Raw genomic sequence first — 22233 nt, 5'->3', positions numbered from 1 at the left:
TGCATAAATTATCAAATACAAGGTTTTCCAATTTTTCCCTCAAAACATGTCTGAGAATGTCTAAATAAATAGAAAAAAAAACCCTGAAACAACACAGGGAGTACTCTGCATTTTGTTGCCATATGGCAATAGCATGAAACAGCGGAACAGCAATCTGCAATGAGTACAGTGGAATAAACCAATACATTGCCATTAGACACTGCACATTTTTGTCATATGGGCTCGGGGGGAAGGAGAAGAAGGAGAAGAAAGAGAAGAAGGAGGAGAAGAAGAAGGAGGAGAAGAAGGAGGAGAAGAAGGACGAAGAAAAGGACAACGAAAATGACAACCATTTAATTGCCTAGGTGTTTTCACAACAGAAAGATGTGGATATAATCAACTTAAAATTGTAAAACGTATTCAGAGTTTCAAATGGTACAGCATTCATTTATCTCCGTTGTATGCACTGTACTGCAAGTTCCATTGTTGCATGCAGTTTCCACATTGTAACAATTATATTTTATCATTTTCCATAAAAAGACACTACGGTCCTACAGACTGTTTTATTTTTTCCTTGAAGTTGTTGTGTATAAATATTGAAACACACACACACACACACACACACACACACACACACAGAAGTGCTTCAAATGCTAGTCTAGTGGTTCTCAAACTGGTCCTCAGAGACCCCCCCAACACGGTCCACATTTTTGCTTTCTCTCTCTGTGTTGCAAGTTATGTTGGAGCAAAAATGTGGACCATCTCGGGGTCCCTGAGGACCAGTTTAAAACCACTACGCTAGACCTTACCATGATGTGTGAAAAAACAGAAGAACAGAATAGGAAGGCATCTGATTAGATAAAAGCACATCATTTTACACATAAAGCCTTTTGTGTCTTTAAAAAAAATATTTTTCAAAATGTTTACTTATTTGTTAATTAAGCAAAGTATATTAAATTACGAGAATGTCAATGTCAACACCATCCAGTAAAGGGAAAACTGAACGTCTTTGCCTGTTCGCTGTCGTTCAAAGATTCCAAAATACTTTAGATTTGGGGGGGAAAAAAAAACTTTTAAAAGACTTCATTAAAATAATATACAAAACCATACATATAAATGGGTATGTCTATTAGCCTCTGTTTCTTACTGTAAGAGAGGCCAGAAATTAAAATATGCACTGTCACCAAGTCAATCATCATGAAGAAGGTAAATATCAATTGACGTCATTTTTTTACGGTCAGGTTTTTATCCTTATAAAACCACAACATAAAACTTGAATTACTAATCTAGAAGAAGTTCACTCTTTCAAACTTACTACAAAACTGTCACCTCTGTGAACAATAAGTTCAACAATACAGCCTCCTTCTATATTTCACTAGTACTTTTATTTTTCTCTGGCTTGTTCACTGTTCGCTGCTTAATTATGATGAACAGAGTAAAATGTCATAACAGCCTATAGTATCTATAATATCACCTGCTGTAAAACACCTGTGTGCTGGATCTTGAATCTTATCAGACACATTCAGTTCAGCTGTGGGGAGTCTTTGGTCTGAAGAGGCTTTGGGAGGCTTTGGTCTGGAGAGATGGTATAGATGAGGGGATTAGGATTTTGTGTGTGTGAACGAGTGAGGGAGAGAAAGAGATAAAGAGAAATGTACAGGATCTCCCTCTGCACTCAGTGACCTTCTGCAGATGGCATCGCTTCAGATATTGCTTTGGTGAATGTGACAAATACCATTACATCAGCCCAACGCTCCCCCACCCGCACCTCCACGTCTGCACTCACACACACACACACACCGGAACCAAACAGCAGGCAATAAGACATCATTTCCACTCTTTCTAGGGGTGTGTGTGCCCTAATCAACACTGAACAGCCTGTAGTTCTGAAGCTCACCATTACCTCATTGGCTTAAAGTAACACACCCCTGCTTGGCTTTCACTGCACACTGCAATGACCAGGAGAAGTGCACAGTGCAGTCCAAGCCCAATGACACAATCACAGCTATTGTGGTCTAATCTATTGTGGACAAGACAACAGCTTGGTAATCTCACTTCTCTGGCTTGCCAAAACTCTTCCCTTTCTGAAAAATGTGTTATGAACTAACTTGAACGTTACTAACTTGAATTCACACAGATAAGCGTCACCCACACCACAACCGGTATTAGTGGTATTGTCAGTGAAAAGTGAACACCAAAAAGCACAGACTTTCACATAAATGTTAGATTCTACTTTTTACAGTTGCAATATTCAGGGTTTTGCTCTGCTGAGCTTTTCTGACATGTCTTACTAGAGTTCTGTTCAGATAGGATCAGCTTTCCTTGGGGAGATGGGGTAATGCAAATTTACCATAGGAAGTCTGAAATGTTTGTCAATTTACAAGGGATAAGAAATCTTGGTATGATTGACAGCCTTCACTCAAAGAGCAGAAAACATATCCAAACATTTAATCCAGCCATTATTCTGTTTACCCTAACCATCTGTCTGAATGTAGTGTGCATTATCATTAGCTTGGGAATTCATAGCCAGCAGTCAACATCACTGCATAAAATCTAAATTTTTCTGTTTTTGTTCTGAGTTGTAAACTTAAGGTAGGTACTGTACATATTGGCTTGATTTTAGCCACAGAGAGCACAAGTAAATGATTCTTTGAGAGCCTCCATCCTTTTCCATCTGATACGGCAGCATTTTTGCCAACATGTTGATGTACAGCCTGTAAACACGACTGACATGCTGCGTTTGGTGAGTAGAAATTACATTACCCACCTCCTCAAGTAAAACTAATCCTATCCAAACAGCGCTTAAAACAACATTTTTAATAGATTTACCACTATTTCTCCATTCTTAACATTGCATATAAAAGCTCAGAAGCTATGCTTACATTCACTGGTTGTTTTGGATAGTAAATAAAATGGATATAGTTGCATTGTAGACATCACAACTCCTGTCTCCTATCACCACCACTGACTAGACTTGGTAAGTTTCTCGATAATGCATCATTTCACATCAAATCACTCTGCAGGACTTTGTTTGCGTCTCAACAACTGAATTATATTGAATTTTGGGGGAGAAAAAAAAAAATAAATCAGTGGAATTCCCTTTTAATAAAACAAAAACACAACATACATTTACCAGCTTAATAAGAGCAATATTTCTTAGGGTAATATAACTCGTCATAATTAAATCTCTCAACTCTAAATTTTGCAGCTCTTGTATCTACAGCTCTTGTGTCTACAGCTCTTGTGCTCTATTTGTGCGTAAAAATGTTTACACACAAATAGAGCACAGCAAGAGATGTGTTTGGACAACTGAGACACTCAAATGTAATAAATGTTATAAATCCAATTACTGTACACCCACTGACAGGATAATACAGCGTATGGGTATGTGTGGATGCTGCTCCTTACAATTAAGCTCTTCCTGAATGAAAACAGTTCACTCAAAAGATAAAAGGATAGAGAGAGTGTGTGTGCGCGCGTGTGTGGGTGTGTGTGCATGCGCGTGTTGGGTGGATGACATCATCCCACACATAAGGCATTATCTCATCCCTAAATCCGCACAGCATGACTCACACCACAACACTATCAGTGGCATTCCTCTCTACACCTCCTTCTCCATCCCTCTCCCTTTCTCTTTCCGTCTTCCCCTCTTCTTATGCATTCTCCCTCTCTCCATCATTCCTCCCCCCTCGCTCTGTTGTGACAGCGCGATTGTGCAGACAATGCTGTTTACTGCTGGCCTCTGTGCTGGTGCCATGGCCTGCTATAGGTGAGTGCTCCCTGCCTGCACCATGGCAAGGGCCAATCAGATGGGGGCAGCGCGCTCTAATCACTGAGCAGACTGCTGTCTGAGGGACAGCACCAGCCAATCAGAGCAGCCGCTCGCTACATACCCGGGGGTAAAAGAGGTGGGGGAGGGAGCTTACAACCAATGGCGGCGTTCTCTCCACAGCAGCCAGGCATTTGAGGTTACCGCCAAACCAGACAGAGGGGTGAGCGAGTGCGAAAGAGAGAGAATGTGTATGAACTCCAGGGTTAGAAAACTATACTACGCTACACACTATATGTACTACACTCGTACATTATTTAACAGCATAAAAAGCATGTATGCATCGTACTGCACAAAAGCGTTCATTGACTAAATTTCCAGTCAAAATGGCCAAGTTAATCATTTTCAGTAGATATTTAACAGAAAACGACATAAAAAGCCTCAACAACTAAAAACCATTTTAAAAATTCATTTAAAAATTCAGTTTTTAGTGTGTACCCCTTTTATCTTTATCACAGCTTTCATTCTTTTCAGCGACACATCCTTTTAGACTCATAGTGTTGAGTTCTCCTCCCACAGTGGAAGGATGGACAGAAACACCTGTGGATATTTTTCAGATATGAAGTAAAAGTGGAGTTTGATCTTCTCCTCTCTCTCAAAAGATGTAACCTTTAAGTACTGTTTATCTGATGGTGACAGTTCTGGTGGTCTACCAGGTCTTGCAGGGTTGTTAGTAGTCCTGTAGACCAATTTTTTTTTTGGAAACAGAAGTTTATCTCACATATTTTTCATCTGACTTTCTCCTCTTTATGCAACTGGATTATCTTCTATCTGATCTCCTCAGAAATCTCTCTATTATATGAAATATGGCTATTTTGACTAGAAATTAAATAAAAGAAGGGTGGTCTCAGACTTTTGCACTGTTCTGTATATTTGTGTAAAGACATTTTTATAAATAATTTACACTACGCTATGTAAACAAAACTGAATAAACTTATGACAGTAGAGTAGCCCTGCTATGCTCTGAGACTATCTGGGCTGTTTTGCAGTATGTGCGCATGTGTGTTTGTTGTGTGCACATATTTATTGTGGTGTAAAGCTGCCAAAAAGATCTTCCCTCAGGCTGCTTATCAGTCTCTGGTGAATACTGTTCTGTTCCCTCCAAGTGTGTGTATGTGTATATACAGCATTATCTGTTTCAAAACCCAAATCACTTTGGGCCATACTCAACTCTGCTGGGTTAAAGAGGTCCTCACAAACACATCCCACACAAAAACACACACACACACACAGGGCTCAGCCAGGCCGTTTTTTCTGTGCTGAGAGCTTTCTGCATGTTTCTGCATGTAGACAATACATGTGATACTGTAGATCAAAAACAAGCATTTGTCAGTCAGTAGGATGTATGTGTAGTTATGTAAAATGCTTTTGGGTGTTTGTAATTCTGTTAATTGAACATGACAGAGAGGGAGATATGGCAAAAATATAACATTGTGATACTTCATAACATTTTGTCTAGAGTCAGCACATCTGTATCAATAGGTATCGACAAATCTAGCCTGAAACATCCACACTCACATTGTGATGTGCTGTTTGAGTGTTTGAGTGGTCTGAGCATGACTGCTTACTTTTAGATGATCATCTTAAGTGCTTCAATTTAAAACAGGCCATTTGAAGTATAAGTACTTTTCAAAGAAGAAATATCAGATCATTATCAGCCGATACTCAAGGTTTCAAGATTGTTATTGGGAAAAAAGTGGTACCGAGCCACCCCTAATTTTCACAATACGCATCCCGATATTTTTCTGAGGTTTCTTACGCAGGGGAAAAAAAAAAGGAGTACTAGCAGTGGCACATTTATAAAAAAATAAATAAATAAATAAAGTATTTTTACTAATATTTCACAAACTGCACTAAATAAAATTAACCAGAACAGTGTTCTTTAAGTACTGATAACATCCACAAAATACTGAGAAAGGCAAACTGTAACATAATGTGTAAATTTATCATAACAATACATATCATCACTGTCCACCCATAATGTGAAGTCTTTATTATGTGCATTAAATGAGCCTGTTTGTTTGTACCTCTGGTTTGCTGAGGCTGGATGACACCAGACAGCCAGAGCCTACATCCAGGTCCCACTGCTTACGACCCTGATTCAGAGGGTCCAGAGCTGCGATCCGTCCATCCAGAGTGCTGATGATCACCAGGCTCCTGGTAAAGACAAAAGAAAGGAATTTACCACATATAAAACAAAGCTACAGCATTTCAGCACCTGGTTACTATGACCTACTATACGCAGACAGAGCCATTTATCTTCCCCAGTGTCTTATAGTAACTCACTCCAAGATGACTCTTGATCCTTCTTGCAATACACTACTAATTATTAACAATAATTAGGCTCAGCCAAATTATTCAAAAACAATGAACTTGTAATTCACATAATAAAAGGGCCGATGTTATGGAAAATCCACTTTCCTTTGCTTTAACACTGTTAAGTTTCGAAATGTATTGTTTTACCCCAGTCTTTTAGAACGAGCCACAACATAGGGCAAACTATTAGAACCGGTCTGTATGTTTTTAAGGGATATAGGTTGGAAAATGGCCATGTAAAAAATGAACTATAACTTTTTTTGTTACATAAACCCCTACAAATAGTATAAGTGGACCTCGAGGGGGAAAAATAAAATTAAGAAATAGGATATGGGCTTTTTAAAATAATATAAAACAGAAATGGCCACACAGCTTAGAGTGAAATGTAAGCTCAATCATTAAGCGTTTACGACATCTTAGCTCTCAAAACGTTTTATGTGAGTTTGGCAACTTGCTGAAAACCAAAATTACAGTGATTCAAATCCATGACTCAATGGCTTTGTTTCCAGAGCAATGTCAAGTTCATTCCATTTTCACTTTGATGCAGTAAATCCTACTTCATGAAAAGATACAGTTACAGAACAGAAAAATAAGCAATCACTGAAATTACAGTGAAATTACAGTGTTCCAACAAAGCAGGTTAAGTAAGTCTAAAAGGCAGGGTGTGTGGTCTGGTGGGGTACAGTTTGTGTAACATCAAGCATCATGTTAAAATCTCTCTCACAGTAAAACCTGGACTTTAAAATGTAACTTGAAAATAAAGCTCTGACAGATGATAAGAGACTGACTAGAGATCAGTTAAATACTTGATTCATGAATGTGAAATAATCTACCTGGATAACACCATAAGGTTTTTTTTCCACTTCTTTTAGCTGCAGCATTTATGAAGGTACACTCAGTATGCTGGATATAAGTGTTCAGTAAGACATAGCGTGAAGTGGAGGGATGAGGGCACCGAGTCCTGACAGGGAGGTGAAGGAGGTGAGCTTTGATGTCCAGTCTAAAAGAGTTAACACATCACAGCCGTCATCTGCACTCAGGGAGTCCGATTTTAAGGGCACCTCAGTTCCTATGGAATCACTCCAGTGCTCCGGGCTAATACTGTTTGCTTTACCACCTCCTCCTCCAATGGGATTCAGGAGTGTAAAACGCTACAACACATCACTCCTGATTGGCTGAGAGCCTCCTCCAAAAATATTTGGACTGATTGGTTGTTGCTAAGCAGTGGGTATTGTGAGGATGAATGAGGAAGCTGTGCTGGCCACACCCCTCACTCGGTGATTGAGGAAAAAAAAGAGAGGGAGAGAGAGGGAGACAGAGGGAGAGAGGGGGAGAGAGAGGGAGAGAGGGGGCAAGAAGAATCTCATTTTCTGGATAAGATCAAAGAGTGCTCTTCATAAGATCATTTCTCTCAGGAAAATAAAAAGGAAGGTTGAGAATGAACAGAGAGCAGAAAAAGAGCGTACAGGTTTCTCACCTGTTTCATATGAAATTAACCAGTGACACTCAACATTGACTTAATTCAATTTCAAACCTTAAAATACCGATTTCAGGTTCACTGCCACGTGTGTCCAGCTCAGGAAAAAAAAGTAAATACGGAACAAATTGCTGTCACTCAAAAGATAAAAAAAAACAAAGCTTGTGCAAGCAATTTTTCAAGGACACATTTCTTTTTGTGTGTAAAAAATTAGCAATATCAGGTCAGTACCTTGGGTGTTATTTATTGCCAAAAATGCATAATTTAGCCCCCTCTCCTGTTTAACAAACATCATTTTTTTTATTAATGACAGTGAAAAGTAACTTTACGGACAGCAAGATGGCAAAAATATAACATCATGATAATTGTATTTTCACAAGACACAATATGCATCATGATATTTCATTTTACTGAAGTTTGATGAGTTGAAAACAGACAAAATAGAACCAGCAGTGCCACAATTAAAATATACCATCAAACACGCTTCGTTGCACTAAACCCAATTAAACAGGACTAATTATGCTCTCTTTGTAATAAAACATGTCAGTGTTCTAAAAGACCCGACTCAGAAAAAAGTTGTGTGATATAATGTGATGTAATTTATAAATGATAATACCTGCTCGTACAGCAAATGTGCTGAACTTTCTTAAATGGAATTCAATACCATTACAGTCCATTTTGTGATTAAACAGATGAAATCTAAAATATCTGAATCAGCAGATACAGTCATGTATATATCAATCATCATCACAAATATGCTCATGTATATCCATTAAAACTAGAAATCAATTAAACTAATTAGTAATGATGAGGCTCTTCCACATGACACCACTTAAATAAAGAAGATGTTAAGAGTGTTTGACATGTAATAGAGAGCGCTTGTGCGAGGCGGCACTGAAAAGTACATCAGTCAGCTCTTTAAGCGTCTGCCTCATCTCGAAGATGTGCTATTTGCCGTCTGTCTCAGTCAACACTATTAAAGCCTCAGACTCTTCAGCAGTCTTTGCACTTTCTTAGCAGCACAAAAAGAGCAAAACAAACAAATCCTCGAGTACGCACACCTCAAGCGGCCAATCCATCTCTCTCACTCACCATCTCCCTCGCCCCCCAAAGAAACTCGAGAGGATCTCACCCCAAAACTGACGTAAATAGATGTTACTAAAGCAAAAATACACACACAGAAACTCACACAGTATCTGAGGTGTTTAAGCCAATCACAGGAGTTTTCTCTAGCTCACAGCCAACCACAATGGAGACATGTTACAGAGCACCCAATCAGAAGGCACTAGCATGAAAAAGCTCAGCCAATGGGCAGAGAGAGCTCGCTGTAACCATGCAACAGCAAGCAGCTCGTCATCCCACTGCGAAGCCTCGAGTCCCACCGCAACACGCTCACACAGAGCACAGAATGAAAATACAGCGGATGCTGGAGCACGTGGGGAAGTTGTGGATGTAAAGCCACACCCCTGCAGTGAAGCTGCGGAGTTCAAAATATTTCAGAGACATGAAGAGAGCTACAGAGTTTTACAGCATGGACGCAAAGCACATGCAGGTCTATATATAATGCAGCAAAATCCAAACACAAAACACACCAAAACAGTCTTTTTAATACTCAACACAAAACAGCCCACCAGACCACCCAATGCAAGCACTTGAGTATGAGCCTACAGCAATACTGATCTGGTATTTTGTCTTTAAAAACTACTCACCTTTAAAAATGAGCTGTTTTTAACTGAAGCACTCATGAATATCTAAAAGTCGGCTATCACGTTCAAACATCTTAAACATCATCCCACAGGGAAATATACAGCTAACATCACGCCACACAGTGTGAGAGTGGATATTTCAGACTACATACAGGATAGGATCGGATTCCCTCCAATATCCAATCCAGCATTTTCTGCTGATATCAGCCTGGTACTGTTACCTGGTATTCAGGTCAGGGTCAATATGTCCTTGTTACTTGGAATAAAATCTTGCTGTATTAACATACAATGAAGTCTACAACTTTTTTTTTCCTTCATGAAAGTTGCCATTTTGGAGACATGATGATGATGTTTTGTTTTGACAGTGACTATATGTAAACTACCAGCATGCTCCAAAGATGATGTGGGTGGGAAGCAGTACAATGTCTGCACCAGCTAATGAAAACTCAGATGCAAAAGTTTGAACATCCCGGTCAAATTACATGTTTATTGGTTTTCTTAGCGAAAATAAGAAAACACTTAAATATGACATTTTTCTGCACATTTCCCATTTCTTTGCTATGTTTAACATATTGGGGGAAAAAATAAAATGTACCATAACTTTTGCACAGGAAACATTGTGTTTCCTTTTTCCAATGTTAAATTCAGAAAACAAACAGCAATTGTGTATTAAAATGTGTATGCAATTTGACCAGAAGCACCCAAACTTTTGCATTCGACTGTAGACTTCCATTCAGTGAGGAGACATGTTGAGAGACACACACACACACACACACACACACACACACACACACACACACACACACACACACACACACACACACACACAGTCTCTGGGGTAAAAGGTGTGCCGCTGGTGCTGACATGTTGTGCAGAGTGAGGAGCAAAACAGTAAGATTAATTTAGGATGCAGCCAATATAAAAACATGCACGTGTTTGAGAAAGAAAAGGACATATTTATACTAGAGTTGGACAACAATGTCGGAATCACATCTGTATCAGCAGATAATTGTTCAGAAAAACATGAAATCTGTATTTCATTCTTTTTGCCTCATCTGTAACCCTACATAAATAAATGTTATATTTCACTGTAATATAATGTAACCCTTGTATATGTAGTCCAAATTTCCACATTTAATAAACGTTTACATATCCGTGTCAGCATTGGCAGACACGAACAAGGAAAATATCAGATGTCTGCCTGAATGTCGGACGGAAACCAAACACTGCATGAGGTTCAACAGATTCACTGTTATGGTAATTGTGAGCAAAGAGCAGTAAAATGCTACAAAAGCTGTATAATCAATAAAACGCAGATATTTTAGTAGCCCAGCTTTGGGTAAACATTCAGCACTTGACTGTACATTAAACACAATCAAGCAAAATACTGGTTTGAAATATCAGTCACATCTAATAATCTGTCTGATGCTGATTTTTGTTTTAGGCAAATATCCACCAACACCAAAAATCTGACACTGTGCATGGCTTGTTGTAATCTGACCAAGTTGAAGTCTTACCGTTGAGTGGCTGTGAAACTAAACTAGATTCTGTCACTTTCAGAGTGGAGAGGTAGTTTTGTGTTCGGAGACCCCCCTCACCCCTTACTGATTAAGGAACAGGGTCGATGCATACAAGTGTGAATCCTCTCTCAGGAGCTCATGTCACGTACAGCCACGCCCAAACCAGGAGCAATCACCATATGTAACACACAGAATCCCTCTCCTTCATTACACTGACCTTGCAGTCCTCTTTCACTCACACAAACACACACATGCACAAACATACCAGGTTATTTCTCTGTCTCTCACACTCCAAACTGACAGCTGTCAAACTTTCCACACCAAAACTACAACATCGACACGGTGGCAGAAAGTTATTCCTTCACCATTATAGCATGCGGTGTCACAAGAGGTTATCTCTCTGTCACAAACAAATGCATGAAAAGAGTTGAACCAAAGTACGTTCAATCATATCCCCATCTAACCCCATAAGCATCGCTACAAACGTGTCATCCCTTCCTCTCTCTCCCTCTCTCTCTCTCATGCTCGCTCTCTCTCCAGTGTGCACAGCTCACAGGCGGCGAAATCAAAACTCCGTGGCATGGCGCTCCACTCCTCTTATTGGTCAAGCCCTGGCCTTGATCTGGGTGGCTGATTTGTTGTTGCTAAGCAGTGAGGAACCAAACTACAAGCCCATGTGCAGCGCAGGGTCCTAGTGCCCTGGCATTCACCAACCGATGTCTCTCTCTCCCTCTCTCTCTCACTTTCTCAACAGCTCGGCTTGACACTCTCTCTCCCTCGTTTTCTTTCCTTTCTCCCCACCTTTCTCCTACTCCACTGACTGCTGCACTGCAGCAGGGTGGGTCCTCCGCAATGACTGAAGTAACAGCCGAGCCGAAAGAATCAATAAACAAATAAAGCAACTTTGAACAAACTAACACCACAAGGTGGCACGAACCTCTCGCTCCAAGCCGAGAACCGGGATCAGCCCCAAAGCGGCCGGATGCAAATCAGTAATGATTCCTACCGATTAAAACAAACTTCTGAAGTAGTGAGTGAAAGGATGATTAGCAGAGTGCAAAATAGAAACAATCTAAAATAACAGAGTAAATACGCCCCCCAGTCAAGAAAGTTTACTTGTGTATCACAGTCATCAAAACCTCAGTTATATTTTACACTATTTGAAAATGCCAGGTGTTCTTTAAACTGTGTGACTTAAATTGAGACTTTAAATAAAATAAAATAACTTTGCATTAAAAATTAGGAACTTTTTTCTTTGCCTATAAAGTTACCATTCCAGAAATAAGACAGGTGACAAATGCTGCCAATATTTCATCTGTAAGTGCGATTCAATCTTCACATAACCCAGAGACAATGACAACGAAAAGACAGAAAAGAATGTGAAAAAAAAGTTCAAAGCTTTGCAATTCACTTTTAACGATGTTTTGAAGTGTCTAGATTAAAACTAAAACTATTGTCAAGTTACTAAACCATCAGGTAAAATAAAAAAATAAATAAAAGAGGTACACGAACTCCATCCCCTCCCTCTCTTTTTTCTCTCTTTCTGTCTCTCCCTCTGCACCCAACTCAAATTCTGAGCACTTTCTCCTTCCATCCTTCTAATTGGCTAACAAGTTTCCCGGCTCGAGCCCTCTGGTTGGCTGTTGCTAAGCAGTAGGCAGTTGGAGCTAGACGTCTGCTATGGTTTGTGCCAGGCAGGCAGAAGAGAGAGCTGTAACAGCAAGTTGTGTGTGTGTGTGTGTGTGTGTGTGTGTGTCAGATAGGGCACCTCAAGCAAAGTGTTACTTCTACAAAAGGTCTCTCTGGAATCGCTCCTGGTCCAAAAATACACACAATCAGGCCAAGTGGAGCTCTACGTCTGGATCATACCAGACCTTGTAGGCACACAGCTTCAGTGAAGCATGTAAACAAAAACAAAGCAGGAAGCTACGTTTCAGAAACGTCAGTATGACAAACTACTTATTTACTGTTATCATTCACTACACAGGAGAAGATTAACTAAACTACGGAGGTTTGGTCATTTAGCATTTTGAAAAAGAACAATAAATAGTTCACTTCTGCTTATTTCCTCCTCTCAGTTTCTTTTGGAACTTTCTCCACTAACAGAAAGCTGTGATCCTGCTGCAGTTTATTTACTCACAAGAACACATGATTTCCTGTGCTTGACTTGGCACTGGACTGCTTCTCAAGAGGGTCACGAGTTCTGGGCTGTCTGTGTTTATGGCCTCAATTTGTTCATTATTTACTTTTTAACAAAAGTTCCACTAATAAGAAACCCTTTCAAACACATGCTCTGTACATGTAGCAACCAGAAAGAGAAACAGCACGGATACATTTACTTTCATAGGATTTGTGCCATTTCATACACACTTTAGCCAAAATAAAAAACGTAACCATCGCTGCATCTGTGACCCCCTTTTAATGATTTATGTTAAAGGTGGGAGGAACTTTTGAAAAACCACCATTACTTACAATTGATTTTTGAGGGTGGGCAGTTTTTTTCACCTTAGCTGGTGAATACAGTAGGCAGGCAGAGCACCTATGTTCCTGCTAGGAAGCTGAATATCTTATTGCAGACATATACCATCATGGTCACTGAAGAAAAAGAATGCTGAAAACAAAATTTGGCAAGGTAGCTGGCAATACGGACACCTTCCCTCAGTTTGGCTTCTTTCTCTGGCTGAATATATTTTTTTTAAAAAATTAAAAATAAAAATAAAAATCTTGTCTTCTGCATCCATTTCATGTTGAATCAGGGTAGAATCACTGTTTTCTTGTGTATTTATTATTGGCCAGGATAACCGTCAGGGTTGGTTGTCACCACAGGGATCCCCAATGGTTGTATGATGCATTTGCATAATGCATGCTGAGTACTGTAGTGAGAGAACACTGATGACCAAAAACATAAAAGCAATATTAAATCATAAACTCTGTCAAACTAATGAAGCTGATGGATACAATGATGTGCTACAGAAAACTGCAAAACACAACAAATAACATAATAACCTATAGTTTTACACTAGAATGCCCCTATAATAATTAATAAGCTGACTTGTAGTGCTTCACACACACAGGATATATTGGGGATATCCTATATTTTGCGTTTTTTTGTCCTATTTTAACAATTTCCAATTTCCAAATTCCATTTTGTCCCATTAAGGACGATCCAAAATATTTTATATTGTAATATATAAACAAGGGCACATTTTGCGCAATGAGAAGCAGTATGAGCTGCTTGCATATCAACATTTCTGTGGTTTACTGCAGCAAAACCTACATTAGAAAATTAACAACTTATTTCTTATTTTTGTTTTATCCCGAACCACACATGCCTTATCTAAAGACCAATTAAATTAAAAAGAAAACTGAGACACGCATGTCTATATATACAGACCACCACGCTCCTCAACAATGCTCCACCCTGGTTTATTTAAGACCTATGGGAAGTACTGGACTTGTATAAACTGTAAGAGTTTCACATTGAGAATTTATTTACTGTGTCCATCTCTTCTTCTCGGGATCAGCCAACCACAGGATAGCCTACAGGAGCTGTGGACTTCTGGATGGTCAAACTCTAAATGGTATTTAATTGTATGTATGTATATATGATGCCTAATAGAACAATGCAGCTGGAGTTGTTGACTTTGTCTTTGACCTAACACTACAAACCTCACACAGGGGAAATTAGTGCTTTTTCTTTTTCCTTCACTTCTCCCCATATGACTGATCTTTCTGCCGCTGGGCCTTGCAAACTGAATAAGGGTACCAATCTTTGAGAGGTTCTTCATCACAAAGCGTTCGCCTTCTATTTTTGCTTTTGTAGTAGAGTATGTGGAAGTCTCTCGGGTTCTCTGGGTTAGGCTCCCGCTTGCCAGTCCGCCAGGCTGTGCATCACAGAAAAGTGTCCCTGGAGAAAACCATCCCCCAGTAAAGCTGTTCCATGTCTCAGGGAGGGCCTGGGGGTGTTGATTAACATCAGAGTTCCAAGGAACTGAACACAATAGGTTGGTTCCAGTTTCTCTGTGTGTATGTTAGCAGACACAGACACGGCTGGTGAACAGAGCAATTACGCCCACCGTTTATCTATATTAACAATGAACACGTACTAAAATGCAGGACTGTGTATTTTGTTTCATATTATATGAATGAAGGTTGTACCTTATTGTATTTGAACATGCCCCAGCTATTAATAAGATGTTAAAGTGGCAGATGTCACAGCAGCCCACACAGAGGTCTTTGGTTTGGTCTTTGCAGCAGATGTGAAGGCAGCAAATACTCTCACCCCTGTAGTAGGTGTAGAATGGTTTTACGTGTGGTTGAGTGCTAGTTGTGGGAACCTGTGTTTCACATGTAAGGACCGCTTAATACTTTGTGCTAAGTTCCAACAGAATGTCTATATTTATTAGTGTTCACATTAAAAAAAAAGATGGAAAGAAGAAGGAAATATGTGAAAAAAAGGGAAATAAGCCAACTAAAAGCAATTTCTAGACATACAGAGTCTTGTTGACTTGTTCTAGTCCACAAACATTAGTCCAATAAAAGACGTTATCCTGACTCAACTTCAGTACAGGATGAAGTCTGAGGCTGATTTGACTTTTAACTCCACAAACAGGCCCCATACCTGTCATTTTTTTTCGCTCATAGAATGAATTACACTCATAGCCCCGCCCCTAATCAGACTGGGCTAAACCATTGCTGAGAGCAAGTGAGTCAACAGAGGATAGTACAGGAGTCTTAGTATATTAATGCAGTCATCACTGTGAACAAAATACATGCGGACATGTCATTTGGCCATTCATTCATATTACCTACATGTTCTCAATTGCTTATATTTAACACTGTTCTTTCTCTCCCACAGGTACCTTAACCTGAGGCTCCCCACCACCCCCTTAGTTAACCGAGGGCCCTTCAGCTACCACAAAAGAGGAAGCTGCATGTGCTGCTGTTCCTAAAGGAGCAGGACTGGAGAGACAAGATCAACAGGTAAATAAATATACGTGCACATTTTTACATTGGCTGTTATGTATGTTTTTGTAAAACATACAAAAAAAGTGTCCCACAAATTCTACACAAAGTGTCCCAAAAATTTGGCAGTAAGGCATTAGACTGTAGTGATAAACGTACAGAACGTTACACCCCTGAGGAGTCTGTGTACACCATGTGCATCACATGTAACACCACCACCGCTTCAGGTCATATAAGCTTATTCTATTGCTTTATCAATTCAAGAAAAAAAACACAATGCAAATAAAAAGTGACAGTACTCTCTCTAGTCCATATACACTGTTATAAAACCTCATATCTCTGAAATGACAACTTTATGTGCGCAGAAAAAATAACTTTAAAGTTAAACATTTTTAACTTTAACACACATTAATGTAACAATATTTTATTCCAAGCCATTTCTATTGGAGCAAAATTACAAGGTTTCATGACAGCAGTAATCTGCAGTATTCTTTGTTGTAGTTCGTCTGCACTCCTAAACATCTCACTTTACATTTTCAGTTGTATGCAAAGGTTTGAAAACATGACATTTTATTACATACATTGATTTTGGAAAAAATATATTTTATTACAATATTATATATAAGTAATTATTTGGAAAAAAATAAAAGGTGTCCCATAACTTTTGTACAGGCCATATGTTTTTTTTTTCTTTTTGTGTCTTAACATATGGCAAGGTTAATATATGTTCACATATGTTAAAATTAACAAAACATGTAATTTGACAAGGGTGTCCAAACTTTTGCATACAACTATAGTTTAAATGGCACAATCTCGGTTTTGTTGAGAAGTGTTCTTCAATAAAAGCATGCTTTTTTCACAATAACTGTACACGTGCGCTACTAAACAAACTGGAATTAGCCAGACATTAACATAATAAAATTCTGAAAAGAAAAGGTGAGCTGAACTTGATATTGGCTTCATCTGCAACAAAAAGAGCACAATTTTCTTCGCTGATACAAACTGCTAGTATTAAAGCACAATGTTTGGGGCTTCTTTGCTTCACCTATTTCTTTAGTTTGCAGAATTGTTGTGTAAAAGCAATGGAGCACTCAAGGTCATGTGTAATCACAAATAACATCACAGCTGTGATCTACAGCACTCACCTTCAGATGAAACCCGCGATCAAATCACAGCTGTGATGTTATTTACGATAACACATGCCCTCTCGTGTTCTATTCCTTAAGCCCTGACATATGGTCAGATCTGTCTGAGAACTTAACTAATGTTAGGAGTCCAACTTGGACAGAAGTACTGCATGTACCACTGTAGCCCCTTGTTGCACTTGCCTGAATCTACTCAGGCTTGTTGTCCTCCACATAAAAAACCTGAACTTCAACTTGCTCTTTGAAATTGATGGTACAGCTCCTCCTCCTCTTATCATACTCGGTTTTCATGAGTTGCCGGTTCAGTCTCAATATGGAAAGATACAAGAGACATGGTAGGTTTAATGGAAATAAATAATAGACATGGTATTCAAAACGCAAAAAACGTGTTTTTTTCTGCTCATTCACCTTTTACACATCACATGCGTGCTTAACATTCACTGACATATCCCTGTGGAAGATTAAACTCAGTATAATCCAATATAGAAAGTAAGAACACCACCGAAAAGAGGACTGAGAGTAAATGTACTCGGAAATACTACAGAAAATGCTAAATAAATCAAATAAACATACAGAAGGGCTTTACCAAAGTACTTTTACTCATGAAGAAGGTCTCATACTGGAGGAGTATGAGGATTTAAAATGTGAAACTGTCACAAGGGTCTGAGCAGCTCTTGCAGCCAATTTATGCTGCAATTGACATTTGCAAAAGTTTCTGCCTCTCCTTTCAACTCAGTTTTGACTCTGATAGGTCAATCAGGGTGTTCTGCATTGGCCTACACATAATGCCAACGAGGGGCGGTGGCTATAGCACCTTTCCAAATGGAAGTGACAAGTGCCAGCGTCTACACTGACACGTCTCAAAAGACATACCAAACACTATTATTCGAATAGGGCTCAGAAAGCTCAACTGAAATGCACAGTAACTATGCCAGGTGAACCAACCACATAAGCCTCAAGCCCCTGCACCCATGTTGTAGCCAAAATACAAATAACTTTCACTCAGGCAGATGATACTCTGGTCTTTCTTGTCAATTTTCAAGTTTACTAAACATGGAACTAATGTGGTGCTCCCTAAACTTGTGTTGTCTCAACAACACAGTCGTGCTGCCACACCTCAGTCTCTTCTGAGGGTCCCTCATTTATCTTCTTTTGTGGAAACCACTGTGAATGATCAATACTAAGCATCTGTGTGAATCCTACATGAGTAGTGGGCAGAGAGGAGCTAGACACACCCATGCTGAAATGGGCTAACAAATCAATTATAAATTTTATGGGTTCCAATTTTTGGGGTTCACTTTGTTAGAGGGCAGCGCAGTAAGCACTGAAAAAGTTCTGTTTGAAAATGTTTATTTATCGGAGCCACACTATTTGATCTAGTTTGTACCTAGAGCTCTGTAGAATACTTTTTACCATAAAAAAACATCAAAACTCAAACCTTGACCACAGCATTGAAAACGGCATTGTACCTGATGATGTGTACATCATTATTAACCCAGTGTGCTTGGTGCACATGGTGTAAACATTGGCATATTGTCACTGTCCAAAGAAAAACAAGTATCTCTAAAATAGTTACTTTACAGGAGAAGCCAAAAACACTCTTACCTTTCAATGTAAGTCAATGTAAAGAGGTTTTATTCCAAGTGATTTTAGAGCATTTCTGTTGGTCCACTCATCATGAAATCGTTACACACACACAACATAAAGGACAGCTCTGGTGTGTTGAAATGATGTAGAAAAATAAAAAAAAAAAAATCAACAAAAATGGAGAGACATGGTTTTCTCTGGGCAGTGACGATATTTAAGTCAGAAGACTGGGAGCACCATATTATTTCCATATTTTGGCACTCCTCATTTTTGCTGTATAGAAAAATATACTGCATCAAGACTTCAGCATAACAAATCGAATTTAAAATTTTGTTTACATCCCTACTCCAGTCTGTATATGGAAGCTGCAAAAACAGCTTCTAATTCATTGGTTTTCATGACACCATAACAACAATCAGTCTAAACTGTTTAACTCCAAGTGATAAAGAAAGGTTGAAAAATGTCAAAAATTTATTATGGCTGTTTTTTAATGTAAAAACACACAAACGATCTATGCTAACCTTAGGGGAAAAAAAATACAAGAAAACACAGGAAATGTACCTTTTGAGCTAAGGCAAAACACGGTTCCTTTCATGGCAACAGTCTACCTGCTTGAAGTTTCCCCTGCCTGCTGCATTTGCACTGAGTTCTCAAAACACACCCAGTGGCTGAACAGTCTGAACTGGATCACTATGCTTCAATGAACAGCAGTCATGCCAAACTGAACCAAACTGTTTCAAGGTCAGAAATCAAACAAGTGTTCCCAACTAAACCATAACTGCAAGAGGCAGCTTTTAAATAGAGATCTCTCTTATTCTCCTATGGGTTGTATGTTGGTATCTACTCGGTTCAGTCACACCGTGTACTCTTCTGCGCTCTACGCTGTCTCAATTTTACCACCAGAGGAGCAGAGAAAAATGACAGAGAGAAAAAATAATAAACATCTGGGTAAGACTGTGGGAACAGGTGCACAAGAGGCGAAAGCTCAGTGAAAATAATCTCTAACCGACATACTCAATCTCAGCAGATCAACGACTGATCTTGATAGAATAACTTTGCCCATTAGTGAGAACAGCTGTGCTTTGGCATCAATCATTGGAGGGACGGTTTACTGCAGTAAGAGGTCTTGAAACTACCCATCCACTCGTTTTTGGGATCCAGATTCAGGGTGGGGCACATTCGCCTCAGATGCGGGCTTTAATTACAGCACTAACCGCAGAAAAGTTCACATTTTTTAATCAAGTTAAACACAGCGCTTGTCATATTTGCCTCATATCACCGTAAGAGTCTGTTTTTGCTGTTTCTACCATTTAGTTTACATGTTTAATTAATCAGTAACAAAAATAATTATTCAAATAAAAAATAAAAATAAAAGCTTGTAGCACGTTGAAGGAGCTCAAACTCCTGTTGCTCGGTTTACAGAGAGATTATTCTGCTCCAGCGCGCTGCCTCAGTAAAGAGGCGGATGACTAAGTTAAGCAGAATCTATAACCATTAAGTCAATATCAACCCGGAGAGTATTAAAGCTATTAGGTTATGTATTTTCGTCCAGTTCTAAAACTCGACAACAACCAGCCTATAACGTTAAACTATTTCAACGGCATTTCTGCCTGACAACAAGGTCCTCCATGGTCTAGCAAGCACTTTGACTTTTCGTCTCTTACGAACAAAACAAACATATTTGGGACCTGACAGTGCAGTCAAACACATTACACTCTGACTTTTTTCATTTTCCTCTGACCACCTGAAATATCTCTGACCAGCTGCCCTGTTCAAACTGACTCCCTCTATGCCAGCCTGTGAAAGCTCTCTGCGATAGTAAACTAACTAACGTCTGACATTAACGGTCCTCTAGGTCAAAGAATGACATTATAAGCACTATAGGTCAAAAAATCATATGGATTAAAATGTTCATAACATGCAGTAGTTTGTGTAGCTACAGTTCCTAACAGAGTAGCTACTCTTTAACTTAAACAAAGCGAGCTGCTAGCTAGAGAGTCCTGGACTAAAGAGAACTCAATCTAAGTTAACCGTTACTGTTAGTTAATAGACAATAACAATGACAAACAAGAAACAAGCTAAATGAACTCAGCCTGTTAACTTTAGCATCTTCACTACGTTTTTTTGTTGATTTGCGATGAGGTGCTAAAGCATTTAAGTTATGTAATACATTATTTTGCATTATAACGTGCCTTGGCTAACTTAGCGATAACGTTAGTTTGTTGTGAGCTGAGGTAACATCAGCTAGCGTTAACGTCAGAGCGCTAACCGTAGCTCAGCTCGCTAACTAGCAAACTTCCAGGAAGTTTAGCTTCGCTCTGCCAATCTGACAGTTAAAGAAACCGTGACAAAAAGCACTCGCCACGGCGTTTAAGGAACTCCCGGCGTGTTAACCTACGGGTTAGAAAGAAAAGCCTTTACCTTCTGCTTTGAGGGAAGTTTGCGTCGTTGTCTCCAGACGGCTCCTCGCCTTCTCCACCAGCCGCCCCGCTCTCGTCCTCCACCGTCACGTCTCCTGTTCCAGTTCCCGGGGATCCGGAGCTCTCCAGCCGCTCCATAACGGCTCCATCTCCCGCCGCCGGGGCCTCCAGATTTCTCCCGGAGAGGGAGCTCGTTTGCAAAGTCCCCGTTACACCTTTTAAAATCAACAGAAGCACAAGGGATATGCCCGCGATTCCAAACCGAAGCCCCCTTTCCATTGGGACAAGTGGCACATCAGCTAGTACGTTAGATGGGCAATCCCATACCAAAAATGCAGAGTTAATTTTAAAAGAACTACTCTAAAACAAGGCCTCTGTGCAATTTCGAAAACAAAATAAATCGATTCAAAAGATTTCCAGCGACTTTCGATTCTCTTTTCTCAGCGTAAACATGAGTCGCTGAAGCACCATGTTATTGGCTTTATAGCGCCGTTGGTCGTGCCGTGGTAACGTCGAGCCCGCCCCGTCTCCAAACACGCATTGGCCGCGCGGGGACCGACGCTCCCGGCGGTGCGAGAGCGCTGCGCTCTGATAGCTGCGAGCGCACATCAATCCGCGCAGCTCGTCTACTAAGCAGAATTTGATTGGGTGGAGCGAATGTCAGTCTGCGCGTGTGTCCCGCCCACAAAACGGAGAAGCTTATTGGCTGCTCTCCTGTCAGTCACGTCCCCAAAGGAGGGGCAGAGGCAGCGAGAGGCAGAAGCGGAGCGCAGCGTGTCCAGCCTTTCAGACGCATCAGTGGAACGAGAAGACTGATACGACCAATCAAAAGGCTCAGTCGTTTCAAAGGGGTTTTATTGGCACGTTCACGTTGGCCGCGAAAGACACAGGCAGCTGCCTATTGCTTCTCCAGCCTGTCGATCACGATAGTTTCTCTCCTGTTTAAGAAGGGCGGATGTAACTCTGACGAGCTGATCTGCATGAGGATCTAGCGAGCAGAAAACAGCTAGATGGAAAGAGCGACGTGGCCGCTCGGTCGTGAGCAAAGCGAGTTCATGTTTCCTTTTCCGGCGGGAGTTCATGAGCAGCGCGTGTAGAACAAGCGCCACTGTTTAAAAGTACAGTTACTCACTTCTCATAAGTGTGGAAGTCAAATAACCACGATAAAAACGTATATGTAAATGTTCGTGGTTTAAATGAGAGTCCGTATGGCACATGGTTTGAGTAAATGTGTAGGATACGTACATTTAAACTTGTTAAAATGATTGATTTTCAGAAAAAAAGTGCAT

At 39.9% G+C, this 22233-nt stretch overlaps 1 protein-coding gene across 1 annotated transcript in view; it reads right to left on the bottom strand.

Moving 5' to 3' along the window:
- Window positions 1–21461, bottom strand: part of eif2ak3 (eukaryotic translation initiation factor 2-alpha kinase 3) — a 38216-nt gene extending 16755 nt beyond the window's left edge. The window contains exons 1-2 of the mRNA XM_036573942.1: window positions 20946–21461; window positions 5836–5965 (exon numbers count right to left, since the gene is read on the bottom strand). Coding sequence (XP_036429835.1) covers window positions 5836–5965; window positions 20946–21223 — 408 coding nt within the window. The 5' untranslated portion in view covers window positions 21224–21461. The remainder of the gene's footprint in view (window positions 1–5835; window positions 5966–20945) is intronic.
- Window positions 21462–22233: the final 772 nt, after the last annotated feature.

Source organism: Colossoma macropomum, unplaced genomic scaffold (genome assembly GCF_904425465.1).
Source record: "Colossoma macropomum unplaced genomic scaffold, Colossoma_macropomum, whole genome shotgun sequence".
Lineage (NCBI taxonomy): Eukaryota > Metazoa > Chordata > Actinopteri > Characiformes > Serrasalmidae > Colossoma > Colossoma macropomum.
The sequence above is the reverse complement of the archived record's forward strand: the minus strand, read 5'-3'. Positions and strand labels throughout refer to the sequence as shown.